General features: G+C 40.3%; 1 protein-coding gene across 1 annotated transcript in view; it reads right to left on the minus strand.

The window, feature by feature from the left end:
• Positions 1-3,536: 3,536 nt before the first annotated feature.
• The window catches only part of man1a1 (mannosidase, alpha, class 1A, member 1), a 156,553-nt gene continuing 135,108 nt past the window's right edge, over positions 3,537-24,981 (minus strand). The window contains exons 6-12 of the mRNA XM_005737206.1: positions 24,245-24,368; positions 23,818-23,911; positions 16,897-17,012; positions 13,446-13,665; positions 12,253-12,425; positions 11,871-11,986; positions 3,537-6,331 (exon numbers count right to left, since the gene is read on the minus strand). Coding sequence (XP_005737263.1) covers positions 6,205-6,331; positions 11,871-11,986; positions 12,253-12,425; positions 13,446-13,665; positions 16,897-17,012; positions 23,818-23,911; positions 24,245-24,368 — 970 coding nt within the window. The 3' untranslated portion in view covers positions 3,537-6,204. The remainder of the gene's footprint in view (positions 6,332-11,870; positions 11,987-12,252; positions 12,426-13,445; positions 13,666-16,896; positions 17,013-23,817; positions 23,912-24,244; positions 24,369-24,981) is intronic.

The following is a 24,981-nucleotide window of genomic DNA, read 5'->3' on the forward strand; positions in this document are numbered from 1 at the left end:
CAAGAGAAACTAAATTTTTTGGAAGAAAAAGCTGGGACTGAGCCCTTTAAGTCTAATTGGGTCAAATGTTTCTAAGAATACAAACCTTCAAAATAAAAGTCTGCACACAGGGCTTAAAAATCGACAACAACAACATTTATAATCATATGTATACTGCGTTCAACTAATGCCTGGAAAGCAAATTTCCCTGTTGGGAGATTACTCCTCAAAATGCTGCAAATGACTGCAGAAAATATCACAAAATCTCACCCATTCAAATCTCTATTAACGATCATATTTACCTGAGGCTTAAAAAAAAGAAAAGAAAAGAAAGTACAACCCACACACCACTAAATGTTTTGATCTGTAACCGGACAGAAATCATCGGAAATTTTAAATAACTTAAATCACATCAGAGAGATATCAGTACCTTAATGGTGAAACGTAGCCTTAACTCTTTTCTCTCTTTTATCTAACTGCACACTGGACATTTTTGTGGGTTCAGGACTGTCACAGGGTATTCTTGACCTCAAGAAGATGTTTACATGTTAGACTGTAACTTGACCATCTTAGGGAATGACGTGATAGAGAAAATACTCGGGCTGTTAGCTGCAGGTCTTAAATGCCAAGTACATAAAGTATCTAAAACCATCAGGATCAATGTGAACGGCCAATGCCAGGTTCAGACTACACGACATCAGCGAGAAGTTGAACTCGGGAACAAGAACTGGCGTTATGGACGAAAGAATGCCTCACCACGTCCTGACTGCAGAAAGTGTAAAAGAAATAAATAAAAAATAACGCCAAGACCTTAAAAGTGAGGCTAATCCTGCCTTCTTTCTAATGGCCATCAGGGGGCGACCTCTCTGGTTTCAAAAAGAAGTATTTTGTGTCCACAGACCTCTTCTCACCATGTTTTTAGATACCACTGCTACACGTCGTTAACTTTTATCTTCTTTCTCCCAAAGTCTGCATCATTAAAGAGCCTGGTTCTACCGGAGGTTTCTTCCTGTTAAAATGCAGTTTTTCCTTTCCACTGTCACCTAGTGCCAGTGGAAAGGAAGAGTCTCTTATGAGCAAATAAGAGACTCTTTGATTGTTGGAGTTTTCGCTCTAATATTTTAGAGTCTTTTGATAGATAGAAATGATTCACATTAGTGCCCCGGATTCAATTTAATTCAGTTTTTTTTTGTACAGAGACAACTAATACAGAGAAAACCCAGCACTTGGAAACAGTGGGAAGGAAAAACTCCCTTTTAACAGGAAGAAAACCCGGCTGAACCGGGCTCAGGGAAGGGCAGCCATCTGCCATCTGCCGTAACGGACTTGGGGTGAAACAAAACATCCTTGTGATTTCTTTGGTCACATTGTTGTAGTCACATCGCTTGCACGGAAGATACTGACCGGTCTGCAAACACTTGCTAGGAAAAAATAAAAAGTCACTCAACCCAAAAACGGAGAACATTTTTTTTCAAAATAAAAGTCGAGCTTGACAGTTGGAGCTTTTACTACTTTGAAGGGAAATTACGGTCTATGTTTCTGGTTTGTGCTGCCCTTTCTCACCGTTTCACTAGAGCGCAGAAAGTAGTCTAAGAGTGTTTGCAGACACGCCAGTGTCTTCCATAAAAACTACAGGCAACCATGGCGATCAGTTTCACCTCATCACTGTCTACAATCTCCACCAACCACTCAGGGAATACAAAGCTTCTAGGTTTCTAGGTGGTAGCTGACGAATTTCTAGGCCTCCGTGCCTGTGGGCGTAGCCAATAAGTAAAAAATAATATTTTGAATTTATAATCTAATCTGACACATTATAACATATCGTGTAGTCGGAGCCTGTCACAGCAGTCGGCAGAGATCAAAGTAATCGATTACAAATTAAACCCAGCCAGCTGATAACTGTCACTGTTCAGTATCTTAACATTTACTACCAGTAAAGTACAAATTTCCTGTAGTTTTCGTCTTTTTCATACAGCAACATAAAAAGGAATAAAAATAAAAACAAGAAATCAGAAGAAAATAATCACACGTTCCCTCATTAGAGGCTTTCTGTTTCAATTAATTGACGTCTCTATTGCCAAACTTGTCGGATGAAGAATCGCGAGCCCGTCCCACTGAACCCAAAACATGGATGAAGCAGAATTTTGTTACTTTGATCAGCAGCCATCAGACAGCGATGTTTACATAGTTGAACCGTGCTGTTTTCAGCTCTCACTGGTTTCTGTGGTTTCATATAAAGCTGCACAGTGTGCTAACACTCTACTGTACAACGAACACTTTATGTCTTTAACTCTTTTTATGTTTTTTTGTCACATCCAGAGAAAAACAACAAAAATGTCCCTACAGTGTAGAAATAAACCTCATGTGATAGATTTGGTCATTTCCCACATAAACAGCTACATTAAGCAGCTCTCCATCTGTTTTGCTCTCAAACCTTTTCCTGTCTGCACGCCTGGCTTCCACTTTCTGTGGAAGATACCAGAAAGCCCCCAAAAAACAAAAGCCCAAAACAAAGCGACCCCCCAAATAACCCAAAAAACAAACATAACAAAGCACACTGAAGCGAACAAAGACAAAAATACAAACAAAATATTCTTCGCTTCACATTGGATGGTACATTCATGCGACTCCCTATAGGTTTTCCCATCAACTCCCAGGTGGTTCCTTCGCCCCTTTTTTCTGTTGTTCTGTAAAGGTGCCAGCTCTTTAAACCCCAACAGACCAGCACACAGCTGTGAAGCTTTCTCTCTGCCAGTCTTTGTCTCTAATCCAATTAAAAACCCACAGCGCCACCTAGGGGTCGGCTCCCAATGTTTCCTATGTTCTCTAGCACAGAATAAATTAACACAATCAGCAGAATTACAATAATACACCATCACGTGGGTAATAAATGCCACTCTAACTAAACCAAACAGTAAGCTCTGCCGTCTGTACAGTGACAGAAAGAACATGAAGAGATTGGTCACAGCTCAGAGAATGAGAAACGATATGTCAGTGTTGGTAAAAACCGGGGCTTGAGCATTTTGGGCTTTACTTTTCCAAACAAAATAAAAAAAATCTGGGAGTTTAGCATCGTGCAAACACAGGACTGTGGTATGGTTTGTCAAAGCTTCATCTTTTGTGAATAGTGGCGATTTTGAGGTGGCAGGAAGTAAGAAATTCTGAATGCTTGGGGACTGGATCAGGAAAAATGGGCTCTTCTAAAGGGAGAGAAGTAGTGCTGTAGTGCTATTCATCCATCTAGATTATTTTGTTGTTAGCCGACTGTTTTTGTAGATATTGGCTGTAGAGATTTCTGCCCTTTCTTGAATATTGAGTTTTTTATGTCTTGATGCATGCTCAATCATCCAAGTAAGTAAATCTCCAAAAGTTGATTCTGTTCATCTGGACGTAGCGTTTTCAGTGGGGGAAACGTTTCGTCACTCACCCAAGTGACTTCCTCAGTCTCAGATAACTGTGGTTTCCCCAATCTTATGTACTGTTTATAACACTGGAGAAACCTGCAGTCAGCTGAGACTGAAGAAGCCACTTGGATGAGTGACGAAACGTTTCCCCCACTGAAAACGCTACGTCCAGATGAATCAACTTTTGGGGATAAACCTTTTATGAATCCACAAAACTCTACAAACATTCTTGTGAGCGGTTTCATGTATTTCTTTTTCATCAAACTGTGCCCATTAAACGTGCTGAAAGAAGTGCACATAAACCCATGACTGTATGTTCTCCAAAACTGGAGGACTCACACCAAAAAAATCTAGATGGATAAAACAACACTGCAGGTAAGCTGGAAGATGCAGAACTGATGACGAAACAAGAAAAAAAAAACAGAAAGCACTGATTCTGAAACCCTTACAGACTGATTTACCTGCTCTGAGACACCTGGGGCAAATGTTCTTTAACCTGCTGAGAAAAATAACCTGCACAAGCGTCGCTCAGCCAGAACAAATAAATCAGCTCAGCAGTCATCCTGTTGTTGACTGAACTTTCTAATGACTCACCATCTGTCAGTTTAAAGCTCATTTGGAGGATAAGCAGAACTGAATGTGCAGTTCTATGAGCTAGGCCCTCGCTCCATCAAATATTCAATCTAAAGGCTCAAAGTACAACAGTGCATGTTTTCCCTTTCCTTGTTTGTTGAGCTGTAAATACTTTTATGGACATAGAAGTAGCTGTTGACTTATCAGACTACGGTTATTTAGACTGTAATATTTAGACTTACCACTAGATGTCAGTATAGCCAAACAAATATGTGTTGACTGAGCCCTGCACAGGTCTCAAATGATTAGACTGCGATTCCCAACAGAGACGCAGACTCTGGAGATGGAAAAAGTAAAGCGCATAGGACTTATTTTCGATTTTAATTCTGAACTCAGGACTTTGGTGTTCTGATCTCCCTCTTAGCACAACAAAGCCCAAGTTCCTACCAACTCTTGAGCCATTTATCAAGCCCAACTTAGTCCAAACGTCAAATTAAAAAGCAGTTATCATCCTTTAATCCATGTCTAGATTTATTATAATCCTCATCAGAGCAATGGGAGCTCTTAGTTAAAGCTGCAATACTGCTTTGAAACTGCTTTTTGTGTTTGCGTGAGCTGCTTTCTCCCTCCTTCTCTACAGCGAAGGCACTAGATCGAAGACTAAACTGGATTAAATCTGGTTCCTGTGTGGCATCGGGAGAAGTCTTCACTGTGAAATTAAACTAAAATGACCAGGCGAGCGCGACTCTGAAGATACAAAAGCAGCAAACACGGTCACAAACTCTACATGTGAGTGGAGGATGAAAAAAAACGAAACAAAAAAACCCGTTAACAACAGCACGGTGAAGCTGCGTTGCAGTAGTATGGCTTCTTGTGTGTGTGAAGGTGGATAGTTATAGAAGAGTCGAGCGACGGCGTCTCCTCACAGAGGAGGGAAGATCCTACAGGCTGCCCTACGCGGACCTGGAGGACGGAAACAAGAAGAAGCAACACCGCGGTGAAGAAGAGGACGAGGGCTCGACTGATGCACAAGGATTACAGAGGACTGTAATAAATCAGTTTCCTCTTGTAAAGAGCCTGGAAGCTAAATTTTTAATGCATACACATGGTCAATTGTGAGGATATTAGCATTTTCAGAAGATTTCTGTTGAATGTCAGGACCTAATCAGTACCTAATTCTTTCTACAGCTTTCATCCGCACTCCAACTAATCTCCATGCTCCATTACAGCTGTGCAGACATCATCTTTGGAGTGAGACTGTGAAAAGTGGCACATATGAGAAGGAGAAAGACATCTAAAAGCGGGTCAAAGATGCAGATGAAAAGCAGAAGAAGAATACGGAGGAGGAGGAGGAGGATGGCTTTGTGTAAACATCGTGGGGAGAAAGTGGAGTTACTGGCAGGTAATGAGCTGGTGCGGCTGGTCGTCATTTGTCACATCCAACTCAAGAGAAAGGAAGGAGGAAGAAGAGTCGGTTAGGTTTATAAAAAGAGGCTCGGGTTGTGCTGCGTCTTTCCTTTTCTTCCTATTCTTTTTTTAAGAAAACCAGCAGTTCTCTGACGACACTATGAAACACTCAAGTCGGTGCAGGAAAGACCGGTTCCTAGTTCCTATTCAGATGTTGTTGTGGTAGAGCAGCAGGTAAAAGACGACACATGTGAAGGGAATTGAGCGTCCGTTCACGCGGCCAGCCAGCCTTGTGATCCTCAGTGGGGAGCTTTTCCTCGGGCTCCATGGTAGTTCATATCAGTGGTGAATGACTGTCAGCGTCCTCCTCCTCATCAAAAATGGCTACTGGCAACAATTAAACTGATGAATAAAGTGATAGCTGGTCACATTGTCCCTCCAAATGAACAGAAAAGCGAAGGAAGTCAAACCGAGGAGTGAAATAAACAGCCTTTTTTTTTTTCTTTAGATCTTGATTCTAATTATTATGTCTACATTTTGATGAGCTATCATGTTATTCAGCAGTACATATGTTGCTTTGGGTCAGCCTTTGGACTCAACCAGAGAAGAAGAAAAAAAAAATCAAGTGAAGGAAAACAAAACAAAAAACCCCTGGAGTCTCCAGCGAGAACCCGGCTCCAGCACAAGTGGGTTCAGTTTTGAGCCCATCAACAATATCAGGTGAAGTCTGATCTGAAACCACTCAGGGCTCCAAGCGGCTCAACAGTTTCAGACAGCTGGAGGCTCAGTATACAGGATCGAGGTTCTCACACGTTTCTGGGCGTCGGTGCAGGCAGGTCCGTTACTCCACTTCGTTGGGTCTGTCCGTTTTATCCTTCCTTATGACGGGCAGGGGGTGAGCCTCGGTATTGAAGACCCAGTGTTCGAATGGTAGGTGGTCATCCTCAGAGAAGAGGAGGTAGAGATACCTGTGGGAGAGAAGAAGGGGTCAGATCAAGTTGCTAAACTACGAAATGTTGCAGCAAACTTAGCATAAATGATCCAAAATAAAGTAATGTTTGTGACTGTGCTGTGGTCCCACCCGAATTCATTATTCATAAACTGTTTAAATGCGCTTCAATTCCCTCCTTGATTTCTTTATGAGAGTTATGGAAATCAAAATAAAATAAAATAAAAACAGTTTACTCCTGAGCATTTCAGCTTTTGCAATATTTATTCGATGGTTTTGCCAAAGCCGTGATGAGACCGATGTGGAACTGAAAGCGAAGAATGGGTGCGACTCTATTTCAGACTGGTTTATGAAACTTGAAGTCATGCAATTTTTGTGCTTCGCTGTCATCAAACCGCCCTGTTATGAAACGGCCCTGAAATATTATTATCCATCAAAGGAGTGATAAGCAAATTGAAAGAGTTTCAGGACAGCTGGCGGTCCTGTGGCGTCTTATCAGATTTCATCATGTTGAGTGAAAAACAAACGATTTGTTTTCAACTGGTCGCAAATGAAAATTTAAACAATGGAGCTGAAGAAAAGGGACAAGCTTAAAAAGAAAGCGTGAGCTAAGGATGAAATAATGACTCAGTAGAGAAGCTGGTCGTCCACGAAGCCTTCAAACTCCAGGACGAGTCCCCATCCTCCTCTGCTTGCCTGCCAGCCAAACAAGCAGACAGCAGCGAGTGATTGAAGGCAGACAGGAGTGTGAAGTACGACGGCGTCCTTGGCAGCATCGGGAAGATGAATGCTGGAAGATGCCAGAGTCCCCGAGTCACATTAGGAGGATTAGACTTGTGGGTTCGCAGCTAAATGGGATTGATATTTTCTGTGTCTGCCGAGGTCTGTTTCAGTTGCCTGACCGATGGGGTAATTATTATGTTAGTGTCCAGGCTCGTGGTCAGTTACGCAGTTATTCTGCCTTCCAGTTGTCTGTGGGGGGCCTTTAATGTGAGAAAATGCTAATAACACATTAGCATTCAGAGACACTTTTTTCTTTTCTGTTCCACTTGCCTAGACAAATAGCCAGCTCTCCCTTTTATGTCGATGAAGAGGAAAAATAAATCTCTACAAACTGATCTGAGAAGGAAGTCGGACACTTTGGCTGTGTTGGTTTCTGTGTCCGTGAGTGTTTTAATCAGGAGTAGAGGTGACGCTTGTTAAAATATACTGCCCATAAAATAAAAGCTGGATTGGATGGCACTTCGCCCCCATAAGGCTCTGTTAGGATAACCTTGACTTCCTGTCAACAGCTGTCTGGTATGTGGGGAGGAAAAAAAATGATAGAGGTGGAGGAGGAGGGGGAGATGGAGGAGTGGCTGATATCATTTCTAAGGGAGCAAAGGAAACGGAGAGGATGATAAATCTGCATGAGGCTCGGGAGAAAGAGGCGAATAGAAACTTTGGTCTTTAATCAGTCCATCCATGAAGTCCACTGCTTCATACATGCACACAGGTTTTGATTTTATGTTATTATATTTGTCTCACATGATCAAATACTAAACATCAGGGAAGCTGTGGAAACCTGTAATGTATATTTTAAACTCTTTCTTGTCAATTAAGGATGTAATTGGAACAATAATCAGCAGATGAACACAGTAATGAAGACATTCATGCTGACGTTAATGGTAACTGTGAGAAACGCTGATATCAGATGTGGGAAATCAATGTATTGATTTGGTATCTTGTGCCTTTAATAAATGCATTCCATTCAACTTTAAAGCTTAATTGCTTAATAAAAAATGAATATTTGACTGTGAAAAAAACAAAACAAAAAACACAACTGTCAACAGCTTTAATGCTCTTTAGAGAACAACCAAAGGGTCCTTCTCTCCGTACTCATTGAATCTTAAAGCCTTTGAAGAGTCCTCATTACATTTCCACAAAACTTAAAAACAGTTCTTAGCAGCATTTAAAACACGTGCCATAATACCACAGATTCAGAATCTGTTTGTGGCAGGCGGGGGTTCATTTGCACACTCTTATATGTCGTGTGGGCATAGAAACTGTTGGCTCTTCCTCTGAAATCTGTGACTTAACCTCAAACTGTGGTCACCATGAGCTGATACTAGCAGAAAAGCTCAGACGATGAGGCTTTGGCCTCTCTCCCTCTATCGCTCATTCATTATGTTTTGTTGTAACAGTTGCTGGGAAGCTTTTGTTGCACTTAACCTAAGCTGTATTCATCATATCATCTTATTTTTTGTTTTTGTGAGCTGTTGGCGTGTAAGACACGGGCAGTAAAGACGTGCCCTCAGACAGAGCAGTAAAAGAAGACCCAGCGTGATTGATGATCAGTAGAAAGAACTCGCACAAAGGACCATTTTGGATGTTTAATGTTAAACTGAACAAGAGTTTTATGCTACAGTCACACTAAAAAAAGTGTTGGGATACGTGTGCTGTGTGAATTGTTTGCTTTGTAGATGGGAATCAGGGCTGAGACGGTGATAAAAGTGGGAATAAGACAGAGTCAGTCTGCGATCAGTCTGTTTGTGATCATCATATGTGTGTAAAACACAGCTGGTTGCCATAACTACTTGCAATCGGTCGCCAACAGCAAAAACATTCAATGCAAACCACCGAATTTTCCTCGTCACGAGGACATTGTTGTCCTGTTTATATTCTAGTGTGACCCTTGGCATAATTTTACACTCCTGTCAGATTGTCACTCGGCATCAGCAGAGACCTGAAGCCACAGTATTGATATCTGATCACCAGTCGTATCAGCTCTAAAGCTCAACTGCACTAAGCTATTTTACAGCCTGTGCGCGCTTTCTCAATGCTGCTGAGTCTCTGACAGCTGATTTTAAATTCGCCTTGAACATTTTTCTTTATTTGCTTCAGGCAACTTAAAAATATTCATGTAAAAATGGATAACTGGTCAGAAAACCGTGCCCTACAACCATGTTCGATTAACAGGAGCAATGAATGCAGAACTTTCAGCCTTGATTCCCCGCCTCTTTTAAGCTTTAATTTTAGCATAGTTCTACGCTGTGAATGGTTGATTGTGTTACATCCATAAAAAAATACATTAACTAGAAGCTGCAACTTTGAGCAAAATACTATAAAAGTACCTGAAAAGAACATGTGATGAATAACTCTTGTGTAGCTGCTACTACTACTTACCTGACTCTGGCACTACTGACCCAATGTTTCATAATGACACTAACACTGAATGCTCTCCTTGTTCCTCCTTTGCGTAGTCAGACACACAAAGTAAACACAAACACACACGGCAGAGTGCATGACCACACGCTTCCACCCACGTTAAGCTGTAGCCGAGACTTTTCCTCGTGCTTTAAACAGACTTGTCTTCTTGAGCACAGCTGGAGAGGCCAGAGAAAGCCCTATTAGCCACCAGACATCATACTGCGTGGCTGACAACACGTTTAAAGAGCCATTTTTTGGCTGCACACTCAAACGCTCACATTAACACATTCAAACTGAGACGTGCACATAAGGGCAGTTAAGTAAAAATATCAGCCATGTATTAAGAAAAAAGTGAGACGGCGTGCTGCCTGTGGTGTGTAAGGACATGCGGTGCTTTTCACAGTTTCTGGCTTTCTCTACTAGATTTCTGCTATTTCAGATCTAATGTATCAAGGCACCGTTTTTCAGTCGTGAAGAGGAAGTTTATTTATAATGCTGCAAAATATTATTTTATTCAGAACAAGTTCTGCACATTTGTATCCAATTCTTTTCATGTTATTATACGTCCCAGAGAAGAAATCATCCTAGTTTAGCTTTGGACTGTTTCGGGAATGCAAAACAGATGTTGAAATGAAAAAAGATGAATATACTCTGGTATGGAAGCCCCAAACGCAATTTCATTGTTCTTGACAATGACAATAAATAAATACTACTACTACCAGTAACTCTAAAAGCCTCTTTGTCATCTACAGGATAGAAAGTCCCAGCTGCGTTTGAGTTTTTTTTACTCCAGAAGAGCAAAAAGAGGAGGGCACAAATATGACATTCACACCCGAAATGTCAACTCTAACCAAGACAAGACACGGAATTGAGCCACATAACAGTAAACCATCCACATTAAGCCTTTGGCGTTGACCGCATCCCACTTCTGACAAAGAAAACTAACCAAAAGGAAGCTTTTTTGAGTCCTGAAATTACAAGCTACTAAATATTTAGGACTAAATGAGAGATGACAGATGTCTTACAGCTTTTCTCTAGACACAATATTTCTTGTTTGTTTTGGCTTTTTTTAAAAATGTAAATTCATCCCACGTAACCAGCTCTGCTGTTTAACTCCAAATTCATCAATTTAGCTCCGCTTTGACAAATATTTCAGGCAGAATGAAAACTATGCATGTGCATGAGGGAGTGGACTTCAATTGGACTTTAAAAAGAATAACATAAATGAGGTTGTTTATATCTCCAGCTGTCTGTCCACAACAGTGTATAAATGAGGCTTAAGCTTGTAGATGCTACTGGTGTTACAGCAGTACAGCAAGATCTTTGCCACCGGTAAGTCACTTTGGTTCTCCTTCATGTCATCTTTTATGCCAAAAAATGCACTTTTTTTTGATTAAACATAACCAGTCTATAAGAAATCATCTGGTTTAATTGTTATAGGAATGACAGTGCATTTTACTGAGTTGCACAGTCTGGGGCAATAGAAGAAGAAAGCTCTTTTTTATAGCCTACTGCTGAGAGAATTAAGGTTTGTACTGTGTTGCATTTTATTTTTTAACCCTATACTGCAGTCTTCCTTTGTACATATTTCTTAGTACTTCTTTGTAGTTATTTATTAATAAATAAGTAAAATCCTTACAGCTGATATTCCTCTACTTCATATTCATTAAATACAGAAAGCTAAATCTTTGGTTTATACTATAACTAGGTTAACTGTGATTCACGGCTTTTCTCTCTGCCTCTGACCTCTGAATTTCACTGTGAATTGGATTCTGGCCTATTCTGAAAACAGCACATTTATAATCTGTAAAAACATAAACAGTGAAAACAACATTAGGACAATTTGATACTAAATGTGTTTTAAGGACCTGTAGATACTCTGGTTACAATGTTGGGCTGTCCAGGTATAACAGCAACAGCTATGTAATCCCACTGTTCACAGTTTGAGTCCAACTTTTTTTTTAACACTTCAAGTTGTCCCTCTTTCCCTCTGTCCCACATTCTTCCTCCTAAGAAATCCATATTAAACTATCTGCTAAAAGCAAAAAGACCTAAAGATTTAAACACTTTCCCCTCTATTTCTGCCTCATTTGTGAACCTAATATTTTTTCCGTCTTGCAGTAGCTTGCAATTTTGGGCCTAAAATGTACTTTACTTATTTTGTACAGCTACAAAAGTCCCTCAATTTCAGGAAGTGTGTGACACTCTTCCCTGGAGCTTAGTGTGAATGAATGACAACCTGTGTGTGTCTGTGTGGGGCTTGACATCTCTGTCAGTTCGGGGCTGCAGGGTCCTAGTCACACCATAAAATGCAATGACAGCACAATCATAAGAGGACAGAAGTGAAGGGTGTTCAGTTTGTGTCTTACTTGAGCGTCTCAGCCAAGTAGAAGCTCTGCTGCACGTCGTCGTAGTTTGGAGATGAAGCGTAGACATCTCTGACGCCGCTGTAGCCTCCGTCGACTCTACAGTGCTGCTCCAAGGCCTGAATGAGAGACGGTGATGGAGACGGACAGCACGGAGGGAGAGGGAGACAAAGAAGGCCATCGGTGACTGGTGACATAAATCATTGAACCTTAGGGAGGATTATTCACTAAATCATGAGTGACCTTGTGTGAGGTTTTTTTGTTTTTGTTTTTACAGGCAATTTATGGATTTTTAAATAGAAAAACTTTACTTTTCCTTTCAGAATTTTGTCTCCAGTTTTTCTCAAATTAACACAATCTTCGTTTTCATAGATAGATATTTTACCTGTACAGCCTCCCAGCCCCACTCTCTGTATTTGGGGTCATGGGTAAACCTCCACATGTACATGTAGGTCTCAATGACCTCAGGACGGAGGATGAAATACTTCTCGTTCTGGCGGGTGGCGATGGCCTCAACGCCGCCATCGAAACGGAAAGCCTCTGGTCCGAGTTTCAAAGCTGCAAAAGACAAGAACAAGACAAGAAAATGTTCAGAGATGAAGAACAGAACCGTGTTTTTCAGCATATTTATATATTTTGCATGTTTGCACATGTATGGAAAACCACATGATGTAAGGCTTACAGAATAGTGAACATGCCTGGTTTTCTTCCCTTTCACTTTGTTTTTATTATTTATCCAAATATTTACATAAAGTAAACTAATATGTAAGTAAGTAAATAAGTAATATAAGTAGATGCTGTGCAGAGCAACACCACTAACTTAGAGGTCAGTGGTCACTGAAAAGAATAATGCTATTCAACTGCTAGCGGTGAGGTTTCTCCAGAACTGCATTCAAATCATGATGACTCAGAACACGACCTAAGGATGCATTTAAATGAGGGCGATAAATACAATTATCTGAATTAAGAGGAAAAAGGGAAAAAACTGCATCCTCTTAAAATATGGCATTGATTAAAAATGAGAATTTTAAATGAGTCTAAAAGCACTTTCCCCTCAGTAAGCACTAATTTGAGTGTCTTGATTAAAAAAAATGAACAGTGCATGGACAGCATTCAAAAACCTGACATGAAAGATAATTTGGAGAGTAGTAATCGTTTGGATTGAGCCATATTCAGAAATCTACACATGTTATGGGGCGATCGTGGCTCAAGAGTTGGGCGTTCGTCTTGTAATCGGATGGTTGCTGGTTCGAGCCCCTGCTTGGACAGTCTCGCTTGTTGTGTCCTTGGGCAAGACACTTCACCTGTTGCCTACTGGTGGTGGTCAGAGGGCCCGGTGGCAGCCTCGCCTCTGTCAGTGGCTGTGGCTACAATGTAGCTTGCCATCACCAGTGTGTGAATGTGTGGATGGCTGGATGTGTAAAGCGCTTTGGGGTCCTTAGGGACTAGTAAAGCGCTATACAAATACAGGCCATTTACCATTTATGTCAACAGATTCACTTCTACAATGAAATGCATCTACGCTTAACAAACCAAATCAGAAGTGGGGCAAAAAGATGAAGTGGAGTGTCTGTTTACTTGTCCTGGCATAAGACTCGTGACAGGTGCGAGCGATCTCTGCTGCCTGCTCCATCTGGTGGCCCGTCTTGTCACCGGGCGCCCCATCAGCACCCAGAGCGATCATGCCGCCTGCAAAACAGGTCAGGTGGCCCATCTTATGCTCCAGAAGCCCCCCCTTCCACTCCGCTATGTAGGTCAGCCCATTGGTTGACTTCCTCATCAGGTTGGTTTCTATTGCCTGGAAGAAACGCAGATTACAAACGTGTTAGCTTTGGTTAAAATATGTGACTGTTGTCGCACCTTAAAGATGAGGAAGAGAACATTAACAGTCAACACAGATGTGCCTAAACTGCAGGCTCACCTAAGACTCTAGAAAGTGACCATGGTAATATAATATCATGGGTTGAATTTATCCATTATTAATGGCTTATTTGACTGACAGGTGGATGCCAGTGCGGCAAATCGGAGTCTTCATAGCTTCACCTGCTTTAATTTGAATCACTGAACAACAAAAATCCACTTTGAGCTTTTAGATCAGAGGTGGGCAATTAATTTTCCCAAGAGGCCACATGAGAAACTGGGACTGTTGTGGAGGCCCGCATAAATTAGCTAACTTCAGGTATGCCCAATAACTATCTGATTTCTTTATACCGATTTATCTCTATAGACCAATAAGCTTCTAAAGGGATAAAATTCACACTGAGCATAAGAGAGTTCATCTTATTCGTGTCGCCTTCAACAACAGTCCCAGTCTCTCATGTGGCCCCTTGGGAAAATCAATTGTATTAGACTGAAACTGTTATAACAAGGCTACAATTGATACCGCCAGAGATCTGGGATGACCCCTGAGCACATGAGAAAACATATGCTTGAAGCTGTGCACAAACATTTCTTTCTAGTCATAATATGTCATAATAATTTCCTCCTTATACTCAGTCTCAGCAGATATCTGCAGATAAGAAAACATGTCAATCCCATTGGGAAATATAGAAATGCTTGTGGCTGTGATTTACCTTCATCACCAAAGACTAGATTGCTAGATATGATTGAAAAACTACAACTAAATCATCTTAAGAGTTACTGATTTGTGTTGGTTCCAGTTGTTATCTCTAATGGATAAGTAGTGCTCCAAAATGAAAAACCTTGTATTTTTCTATTTACAGACCCTTTAAGGAGCACAAATTGTGCAAAAAGTAAAAGTTATTCCTTTTTCTGTTTTGTTGTGACTTTGATAGACCTCCTGCTGCTTCTCTCCTCCCGAGCCTCTCCTTGACAAATAAAACAAGAATGCCCATAATCCTCAAAGATCAAGAGGGATTATGGGTAAACTATCCCAGCGTGTTTAAGTCTGAATTTTAGTCGCTGTGTAATATATTCGCTCCCAGTGTGCCACAGAAAGACAGACGGACAATCAGCTTTCTCCAGCTGAGACCCGTCGCTTGTCACCTCAACTTAAGTTGACAATTTGTTCTAACAGAGAAAAGCTGTCTCCGTGTGTCTGTCTGTGCGTGTGTGTCATCTATCCTTTGGGTTTACGAGTGCTGTTGTTACTGTAGTTGTGTCTTTTGTTATTCAGCAGTAGTCCTGTCAGCTGTGTCATCCTTCCATCTGCTCAAACTCTGTATCAAGCTCCTGAAGATTATATTACTTGAGATAAAAATCACAAAACTCTCCACTTTAGACTAAAATTAAATCTGTGAAATAGCATATTTTAGCATAAAACTACAGAGGCAACAAGTAACACTTGCAAAGCTTCAAAGCTAGACGGAAATAAATAGAACAAAAAGGCCACTTTTCAATATCAAAAGATGGCCTCATGCTTGTTTTCCGCTATTACCCAACAACCATTTATTATGACTCAGAGGGTGCACGGAGGATGCAAAACCCCAGAGTAAATCCACACAGTTCACCATCTGTAAACAGACCCTTATGCTGTCAGTTCAGCAAGAACAGCCTCAAATTAGAGGTCACTGGCTGTATGTGTAATACACTCACAGCCTTCCAGAGGTTACCTCGGGATTCCCCATATATTAGCAATAAAATACAAAGCAGATACACAATACTGTCTGCATTACTCTCTAAGTGCTAACACATGATAAAGACTGGAAAATAGAATCACGACTAATACTTTGTAAAATTAATTTAGTACTACACAGACTTATTTATACTTTTGGACACTACTAGAGCAGCTTTGCGTGATTCACTATTCAAAATAATCCTTATTTATCTTATACTGGGTCCTGGTGCAGGCCCTCAGTTCATTCCATGCTTTAAACAAGCAGTTTAGCTCCTCCCCCTTTAAGCCAACTGTCTTCTGATTGGCTGCCCTCACAAACAGACGTTTGTAACTGAGCGTATTGAGCAGCATTACCTGTATACACCAACCTCATTATCCTAAGCTTTTGTATGAACATGCACTATTGTAACACAAAATCTTACAATTGTCTAGTTAATTGGAAAAAAAATTGTTCAAATATCTTCTTCAGCAGTTAAAACCCCAAATATTCAGAAAAAGGCAGCAAATCCCTCTAAGTTAAAGGATGAACCTGGACAGTATTTTTGACATTTTGCCTGAAACATGATTGAGTGATTATCAAAATCACTCGGTCCGGAAACCCACAGGCTTGTTTGCTGACTTGGCCTCTGGCCGCAATGGCAGTTTTTTTCCACAAATAAGCGATATCTGGGCCAAACCTTCCCATTACATCTGCTGCCCATTCTTTACAAATACAGAAGGTTGACGATGTGTCCCAGTTTATGTGAGACTGCACCTCGTTTTCATCCCTTCGTACCACATAATGAGACAATGTTCCACATTTTGATTGGCTCGAGTTTACAAAAGTTACCAAAGCAGGACAGACACTTTTAGAGCAACAGCTGAACAACAAGGACGAAACTTTGAAAGGTAATTCTCACAGGTTTTATTTAGAGGTTACAGATATTTATTTTGCTCTTGTTACTATTATTATAATAAAGAGACAAAAACACAGTAGATTTAACAGGTAACTCTTTTAACAGTTATTTGGATAGAAAAAAAAGGAATATGATTGTAAGGAAACTTGGAAATTTAGTTGGATAAACTACTGTATATTTGTCATTTATGTGCCAAATATATGTATTTCAAAAAAAAAAAAGATCACCTCTAAGCATTAGTGGTGTTACTCACACAAACACACAGTTTGTGTCACGTTTGGTTTGCTGCGATGTGGTCACCTAAATCGCAAATACACAAAAAACGCCAAACCAGAATGCTTCTGGTGCAAAAGTAAAACGTTCCTGCAGATATCTGTTTATAAAGAGATCCACTATCACTTGAATGATAGCTCATTTTACTACGTGCTGCAGTTCCAGTGAAGTCTGTGATTGAAACTCTGAATACTTCTTTTTTTTCCCCCTCAATCACAAACAGTCAAAGTCGCCTCAGCTCATTTTGAAAAGCGTGTCATTGTGTGTGTGTGAGTGTGTGTACCTGCAGGGCATCGTAGTACATCTTCTTGCCTTCCTCATCAGTCTTGTCAGACATCAGCCAGGCCTTGAGCAGGTACTCATAGAAACTGTCACCCAGGCCACCCACGGACACGTGATCTGCAACACACAGATAAAGAAAGGAGTGAAACTCACTTAGACACACAGAAACAAACAGGCCTCCCCATCTGTCTTCTGGGTTAGATCACACTGCCATCCAAAGATCATCCTCACATGACACGGTGTATGTGGCATACCGGTGATCCAAGATAAACAACAGCACTCTGGATATGTGTGCGTGCTATTTTTTATTGGTGAGCCTTCACAGAGCTGAGCAAGCCGAGCAGCATTTTTGCATTCGTCCTGCTGATGGTCAGCAAAGCCTCATCCATATGCATGCATCATTAACAGAGTCTGAGGTTGTTTGTGGTGTGCAGAGATTAAATGTCAGCTGTGATAATGTTAAAGTGAGGCAAAAAGGAGGACGGAGCTGAACACAGTTTGTTTCTGAGCTGATAACGGTACCTGGCCTTCCTCAAGTTCAATAACAAAAAACAGGAACAGCAGCACCAGCCAATCAGGAGAGATGACACACGCTTCAAACAGACCATCAGCAGTCTGCCAAACGGCATTACAGCTGTGCGATTGGAATAAATTTGTGCAAACATTTTTTTAATATATTATAAACAGAGAGAGGATGGAAACTATGACTTAATCATCACAAGTCACTGCCACAGCTGTTTGGATAAAATACAAACACTTCAAATCACAATATGTAAAAGAGAGAGCCTTTCTGGAGAGCTGCGGTGTGGAGATATTTTTTCAGACAGCGTTAAGCAGCAGAGATCCCCGAGTTATAATTTATTCAACAAATGCCTTCCCCATCACTGTTGCATAATTTCTGTCTAGATGAAAAAATCTAAGACGAGCATAAAAGCGACGATTTTTCCTTCTTTTGTTTGAACTTCCAGTTTCTATTCTAATCGAGTATGTCATCATTTGCATAAAATACTTGGATGAAATCATAGTAGCTGGCTCTGGTTAAGAGTGTCAGCTAAATGCCAACCATTATAATCGTGGATGTGCTCTCAGTGGTTTTTCAGCCCATCACATAATAAAAGCAAGTAAACCACAGGTGCAGATTCAGATTTAGGATACTACAGATACTAACACCCCTTTAATAAAATAGAAGGTGGCAAAAAACAATACCTGACAGAACTCTAATAAAGGCTGAACGCATATCAGTGAAAAAAAGAAAGGAAAAAAAAACATTAATAAAAGTCGATTAAAGGATTTCTAATTTGTTTTGCTGTGGAAATCAAAAGACCTGTATCAGATTCTATGTGGAAAGGTGTTGCAAACATGGCACTATCATAATGTAAAATTGAATAATAGTTTATTTTAAATGTAAAATACTCACAAAGAATTAAAAGTGGAAAAAAGAAAAAACAGTTTTTAAAGTAATTTCAGTCTTCTTTCCCTTCTCTGTGTGCGACTGCTACCTATCAACTCACACTCCACAGTCTAACTGCAATAAATTACAAAGCGCATGATCCTTCTTGTATTGTGTATGCAAAACAATGTTTCAAGCAAAGTCACTTTCTAATCCTTTATTACGCTAATTTGCCTAATCTTTGCAGTTCTTGGCAGGCAGCTGAAATGAAAACGCAGCAGGCTAAAGGGCAATTTTGGTGCCGCTCCCGATGTTGTGTTTAACTCCTGGGGCTCCACAGTTGTGACTAAATTTGGTCAAAATGCAGCATGATGACTAAGAATTTTCTAGATATGCAACATATCAGAAGAAACTGTTTGGCAGTAACCTGACAATTTTTTTGATTTGTTTGAAGCCATGGATATTTAAGATAAATGCTCATAAAAGGGCACCTGATCAAAACTTTTCTCCAGTCTCACACTGGTTTAATCTGTCTCTGCTGACTGCTTGAGCTGCTGTGACGAAGCATGTGTTTTTGCACACAGTCCAATACTCCATGCATTCCAATAATCCCTTTTCTTTTGGCTAAACAAACCTGGTAAAAATAATCTGGAAGGTAGTACAGTAAATTCAACTGTTGCCTTAAAATGCTTTATGCTGTGAGGTTAAGATCCTGCAATATTAGCCAGACAGTCCCTATGATTACAAAGGTGACGTTTGGAAAAGATGACGTTTAGGAAGAGACCTCCAGCAGAACCAGAGTCAGAGAGGGGCAGATGTCTGTTAAAACTGAAAAAAGCAAACAAACAAGCCAAAAAAACTCTGCAAGGTATGAGAGAGATACAGTAGTGGCATGTAAACACATCGGGAGTGAAAAGAGGTTATTGAAGTGCATCATGGGAACCTCCCAGCAGTCTGAGCCTCTAGCACCATAACTAAAGGATTGTTCAGGCTTACCTAACCCAGCCCTAACTACAAACTTTATAAAAACAAGCAAAGTTTTAAGCCTAATCTTATAAAACCAGAAGGAATGTCTCCAGAAACTAAAGAAGGAGCTGGTTGCCTGAAAGCTGAAGGCTCCCATTCTACTTTTAGAAACTCTAGGAACATGTCAGCCTGTAGCTTGACAGCAAAGTCCTCTGCTGGGATAACATGATGCTATGAGGTCTTTAAGGCATGATGGGGCCTGATGATTCATGCTGATATATGTGAGGACTTAACAAATTCAGGATTTAACAGAGAGCAAGTGAGAAGATATGAATCTGGGAGAATCACAATCTCCCCTTGTAACCCCTGTTTGCCCTCCATGTGGGCATTTTTGTAATAAGGTGACTAAATGTTGTTTGGACATGTGTGTGTCTCTGTAGCTTCAAGAACCTGGCATCCACCTTCTAATTTAAATCGCTATAATAAATTTATTAAGCCACTGGTTTCTGCTCTCTAGTGGTCAACCCCACTTAAACCAGCTTTAAGAACAGGCTGAAAAACTGATTTTGATATGCAGGCCCACTCTTTCCGCTTGTCAGTGTCACTTTAATTATATGTACCCAGCTGGCAGTTTCCTCCAACGTATGACAAGTGCTGTTAGAAAGGAGAGGCTTTTAGTGCTGGGTTCCTCTCCCAAACTATAAGTTACATCACCTCCACATTATACACCTTTCTTTATGTTCTTGTCCTTTCTCCTCTCTCTTTGTGATCAAGACTTCCATTATTTCCTCTTCCTCCAGCTTCACGTCTCTATCATTATTATCATTACCTGTTCAGTCGCACGGTGTGACGAGTCCGATAATGGCTTTAAAATTACACCCTGTTACCTGCGCCTTGTCAGAAGCATGAGCGTGCGGACCTGTGCAGCACCGGAGATGTTAAAGACGTGCCTTGGAGTGAGTATGAAAATATCTGACAGTGACACGGGTAAATAGTGGGTTTCAATAATTTAAAGAAAGTCAAGGTTCAAATGGAAAGTGTGATGACACAGTGAGGAGAAAGAAAGAGAACAGGAAGAGGATATTCCACTTTAGGCCCATCTGCAGAAACACTTCCTCTGCTGCTAGTGTAAAGGATTTTCTCTTTAGAGTGGGCCTCTCCATTTCGGCATGACCTTAGAAGTGTCCAAGTCATTCAAAGGCCTTGGAGATTAGTCTCTTAATCTGAGCCCCAACTGACATCTTTCCTATCTGGACTTAGGAAAATGTGTCACAGAGTGGTGTCGGGGTTATCTAATAGACTGAGGGAGAGGCGTGGCAAATTAGTTTAAAGATACCCCGCTCTGGAACAAACTTCGGGACTGGGGGACAATGCGTCAACATGTATTAATCGTCTATATCAAGATTACTGCATAGGTAATTCTGCATGACTCATTCCAGCTTCCTGAGTGTCCCTGGCCTAACAAAAGCTCCACAACAGCTACAAGCAGTACAACTTAACACATTTTTATTAAGCTAATTTAAACTAATATTGGATCATTCTGTCAACCTGTTTAACTACTGAAACAGCATATATCAACTTTGTTTAACGGACAAATATTAGCACTCTTTATCTTCAGTCACTGTTAACAGAGCTCCATAATATTTATACAGAACTTTCATTCGGTAAACTTTAATTAAATCTCATTTGCATAGGGATCATTTAAGATAAACACAACTGGGTAAGACATAAGTAGACAGATAAAACAAAAAACAAAGAAAGTGAAATAATCTGAATGAAAGTTATGAAAGTGACAATCGTTACGGCGAAAGTGCAGATCCTTAAGATAACATAAAGCCCAAGTTTCTCAATACTCCGAAGTTTACAATGGTTACAAAGTAAAAGCGCTACCAGCAGCAGTTATTTTCACTGTTTATTGTGATGCTTCTTTTCTCAGGGTTTGCTTTCGTTGCTTTCATGTGAGTAATTCGAGCCAAACCTTCGTGTTCGTGACTTTGGCGTCAACGGACCGTAAAATCCACGTTGCTGATGAACTCAAGGTTTCAATTGTGAGTTTCAAGCCTCACTGAAACCAACACCATGTCCATTTAGTAAATTATGGTCCCCATTGGAACCAAAAATGACAATAAAGCAGCGCATGCTTCAGGTTACAAGTCATATTAATAGTCTTCTGTATACCCAACCTAAGCACAAAACACTAATGAATGCAGTAAGTAATAAGCAAATCTATAAGCCAACGTTTAAGAGGAAAGTTTGTCAGTTCTGTCAAAAAGAGCCTCAATTAAACAGCAAAGTGCATGAAAGAAAGAGAGGGGGGCATGTTAAGTATACTCAGGCCCAGATCAGGAGGGGAGGGGACATTCGTGCTCTGGTACGGTTTAAAGAGAAGTTATCTAAAATTATGGTAAAGGATCATTAATGCACAATAAATGGTGGTAAGTTCACAGAAAATTAGAAAAATAATTGCCACCCTTTCAAAGTGTCAATCTGAGCTGAAGACAGAGTAATGACTACAATAAGATGGTATCTCTTGGTTTTAGTCAGTCCAAATTGCAGGTGTAGATCTCTTTTCTTTAAAAGATCGACACAAAGTACACTGTAGTAATCTAGACGAGCTGTAATTTGCATGCATTAGTGTGTCATTGTCATTGTGGATAAAAACGATCTAACCTTGCTGACATTCTTCAAGTGATAAATGCAAATTTTATTAATATTTCTGATACCAGACTCAAAGTCTCGCTAATTATTAACCCAAAGATTTCAACCCACAATTTTCATTTTAATTACACACTGATCCATTTCACCTTTATTCTGTGGAGGAAGTTATGACTCAGTCTTGCATTTGTGCCCGAGATAAATCTTAAAATGTGCAAACACAACAGGAACGCTTGATTAACGTACTTTAGTATTACGCATAAAAATTATTGTCCAAAGCAAAGGCATAAACTAGCAAGAAAACGACAAGTTCAAGGGTCGAGCATTACAGCACACAGAGGAGATGTTTACTTTCTCGTTAATCAGTGAACGAACCCGAGAAGATTACCACAGTTTTAATCCGCCACATGTTAAGGATGGCCCAGAGTACTCAAAGCAGCCTTCTAAACACTCACATCTCAAATAAGCTTTAATGGAAGAACTGGGGGGCAGCTAAATCCCCAAATGAGAAAGAAAGAAAGAGTTCAACATGTGAAGGGTGTTGGCTGTGATTGGTGATGCTTAGCCAGCAGAAACCTGGGACTGAAACGTTACTGCCTTTTTATTGTGTCAAGACAAACAAACGCAAACAGTTCATGCGAGTGGCAACTTTGATTTGGATGCAGTTATGCCATCTGTGAAACATCTGGCACACTCTGACTGTAGCATCTGGTGAGTAGGCAGGAACTTTAAAGTGGACATAAAACACTACATGTATCGAGGCTATTTGAAACCATGGATGCCTACTCTCAAAAACTTTCACAGATCTAACACTGTTTGTGAAACTGGGTTTAAGAAGCATCTAAAGTTCAAGTTTAGAGTATGTTTAGCATCATCTTGTGCCTATAAAGAACGTGACAGCACTGTGGTGCTGCTAATGGACCTACAATAGTGTATGTTAGCTAATTAGTGACCAATAAGTCTAAAAGACACTAAACCCATAAATCAGTCTAAGGCAGTCACTTTTGTACTAGCCCTGGCTGCAGCAATGAATTCTACATAAAAAAAACCAAAGGATATGCTTGTGCACTTTCACTCTCTTAAGTAGAAAGATCTAACGACGGCCAAAAATATGGAGCAAGAATCCTGGATGTGCACAAAACAGCTTCTCAATGATGCAATCAAAACAACTTGGATTCCCAAAGTTTGTTATCTTATATCTTATGACTTTATATAAAGCTCTCTCATAACTATATCCAAAAAATTTAGTTTATTGCACAGCTTCTGATATGTAAACTGCAAATAAACAGTGCACCATTTTGCCTCAGATCCTCGTACAGCACACCTCTCGGCTCAGTGAACCACACACGTGTGGCGGTATGGCCTGACTGGTCAGTCAAACTGGCAATGACTTGTCACATATGTTTTTAAAAGTACCCAATATAGACGTCTACCACATCATTTTTGAACTTTTACTTGTTTTTAGCCAGTGCCATTTAGACATTCATTAGATATCCAACCTTGTGAGAGTATTCAGCGGTTAAAAGTTAATTGGTAAATAGCAGGAATTAGCTTGATTTTAAGCCTTTGCAATAGCGTGAAAAGATTTCAAATGTAGATGTTAAATAGTCCTCTGAATGGCTGACTGGATTTATCCCAGAAAATAACGTCCACAGAGGTTTAATTGGTGCTTGAGCCCCCCCCCCCTCATAAATTATCCTTTGAGCTTTCATCTTCTCTTATTACTTTTTCCCTGCTGTATAACTATATTTTATTGTGTGGATTATTTCTTTTTGTAAAGCATTTTGTAACACTGTTTTTGAAAAGTACTATACAAACGTTTAAAGCAGTATTAGCATACATGTAAGCAATACAAATAAAAAGGGAAGAAAGAACAAAATACAGGTTGTGAAACTGGGAATCAGGACTTACGTTGGCCCCACTGTCCACTGTTGGGATTCAGGTAGTTGGGGTATAGCCCCTGAGGTTTTTCCAGGCGATTGAGTACTTTACGGATGTTCATTACCTAATATTAAAAGAAAGAAAAAAAGAACATAAATAATTCTTTAAATTCTCAAAAGTTGCAAAATATGCACATTATATTTTATTATACAAGGGACTAGCTAGTTAGCAGGCTAATTTTACTAAATATCTATACACAACAATACTAAGATGTAATTGATATCAATTAATGTGAACTGTTTATCTCCGGTTTAGGATTTTTGTTTTTCTTTATGTAATGAAGAACTAATACTCTTACATACTCATCTTTATCTGGACTCTGGACTGGTATATTTCATTGCTTAGATATTTTTTTTATTACAAAAAAACATCTTTTAAAAGTCTCTGTGTCTGTTACCTTCTGAGCAAACTCTGGATTTCCTGAGAGTCTGCTGAGGTGCATAAACTCCAGATGCAGGGTGCCATACTCTGCCAGGATGCTGCTACCACCCGATGCCCATGGCCAGTTCCTACCAATACCACTGCACAAACACAGAAGCAGAAGGAGACAGAAATGTATGTTAAACGCAAAAACAATAATAAGTGTGACATTTTTCGATTTTCACTGTATGGAATATTTTTTTAGGACATGCCGGAAATACCTCACCTCAGAGGTGCCCCGGGAGGCTTCCTAGCCAAATGTCCAAACCACCACAATTGGGTGTTTTTGATATGGAGGAGTAGCACCTCTCCCAAATAACTAAGCTCCTCATACTCTAAGATAGAGCCCAGACACCCTACAGAAGAAGCTCATTTCCACCGCTTGCATTCGTATCCACAGACTCATTCTTCTGGTCACCGCCCAGAGCTCATGGCTATAGGTGAGTGTAAGAACATAGACTGACAGCTTAGTTTTCATGCTTGGTTCTGCTGCACCACACCAGACTGGTATAGTGTGCAAATCACTGCTGATGCTGAACTAATCCATATGTCAATCTCCCGCTCCCTCACTCTTGAACAACTACAGCGATTACATTTCCTGTCTGGCTTGGGAACGCCTTGGTATCCACTCCCAAAAGAGCTGGATGAGGTCACTAAGGAGTGGGAGGTATGGGCTTAGACTGCTGCCCCCGTGATCCGGACTCAGATAAGTGA

This window comes from Pundamilia nyererei, unplaced genomic scaffold (genome assembly GCF_000239375.1).
Source record: "Pundamilia nyererei isolate P.nyererei 1_Seehausen unplaced genomic scaffold, PunNye1.0 scaffold00074, whole genome shotgun sequence".
Taxonomy (NCBI): Eukaryota; Metazoa; Chordata; class Actinopteri; order Cichliformes; family Cichlidae; genus Pundamilia; species Pundamilia nyererei.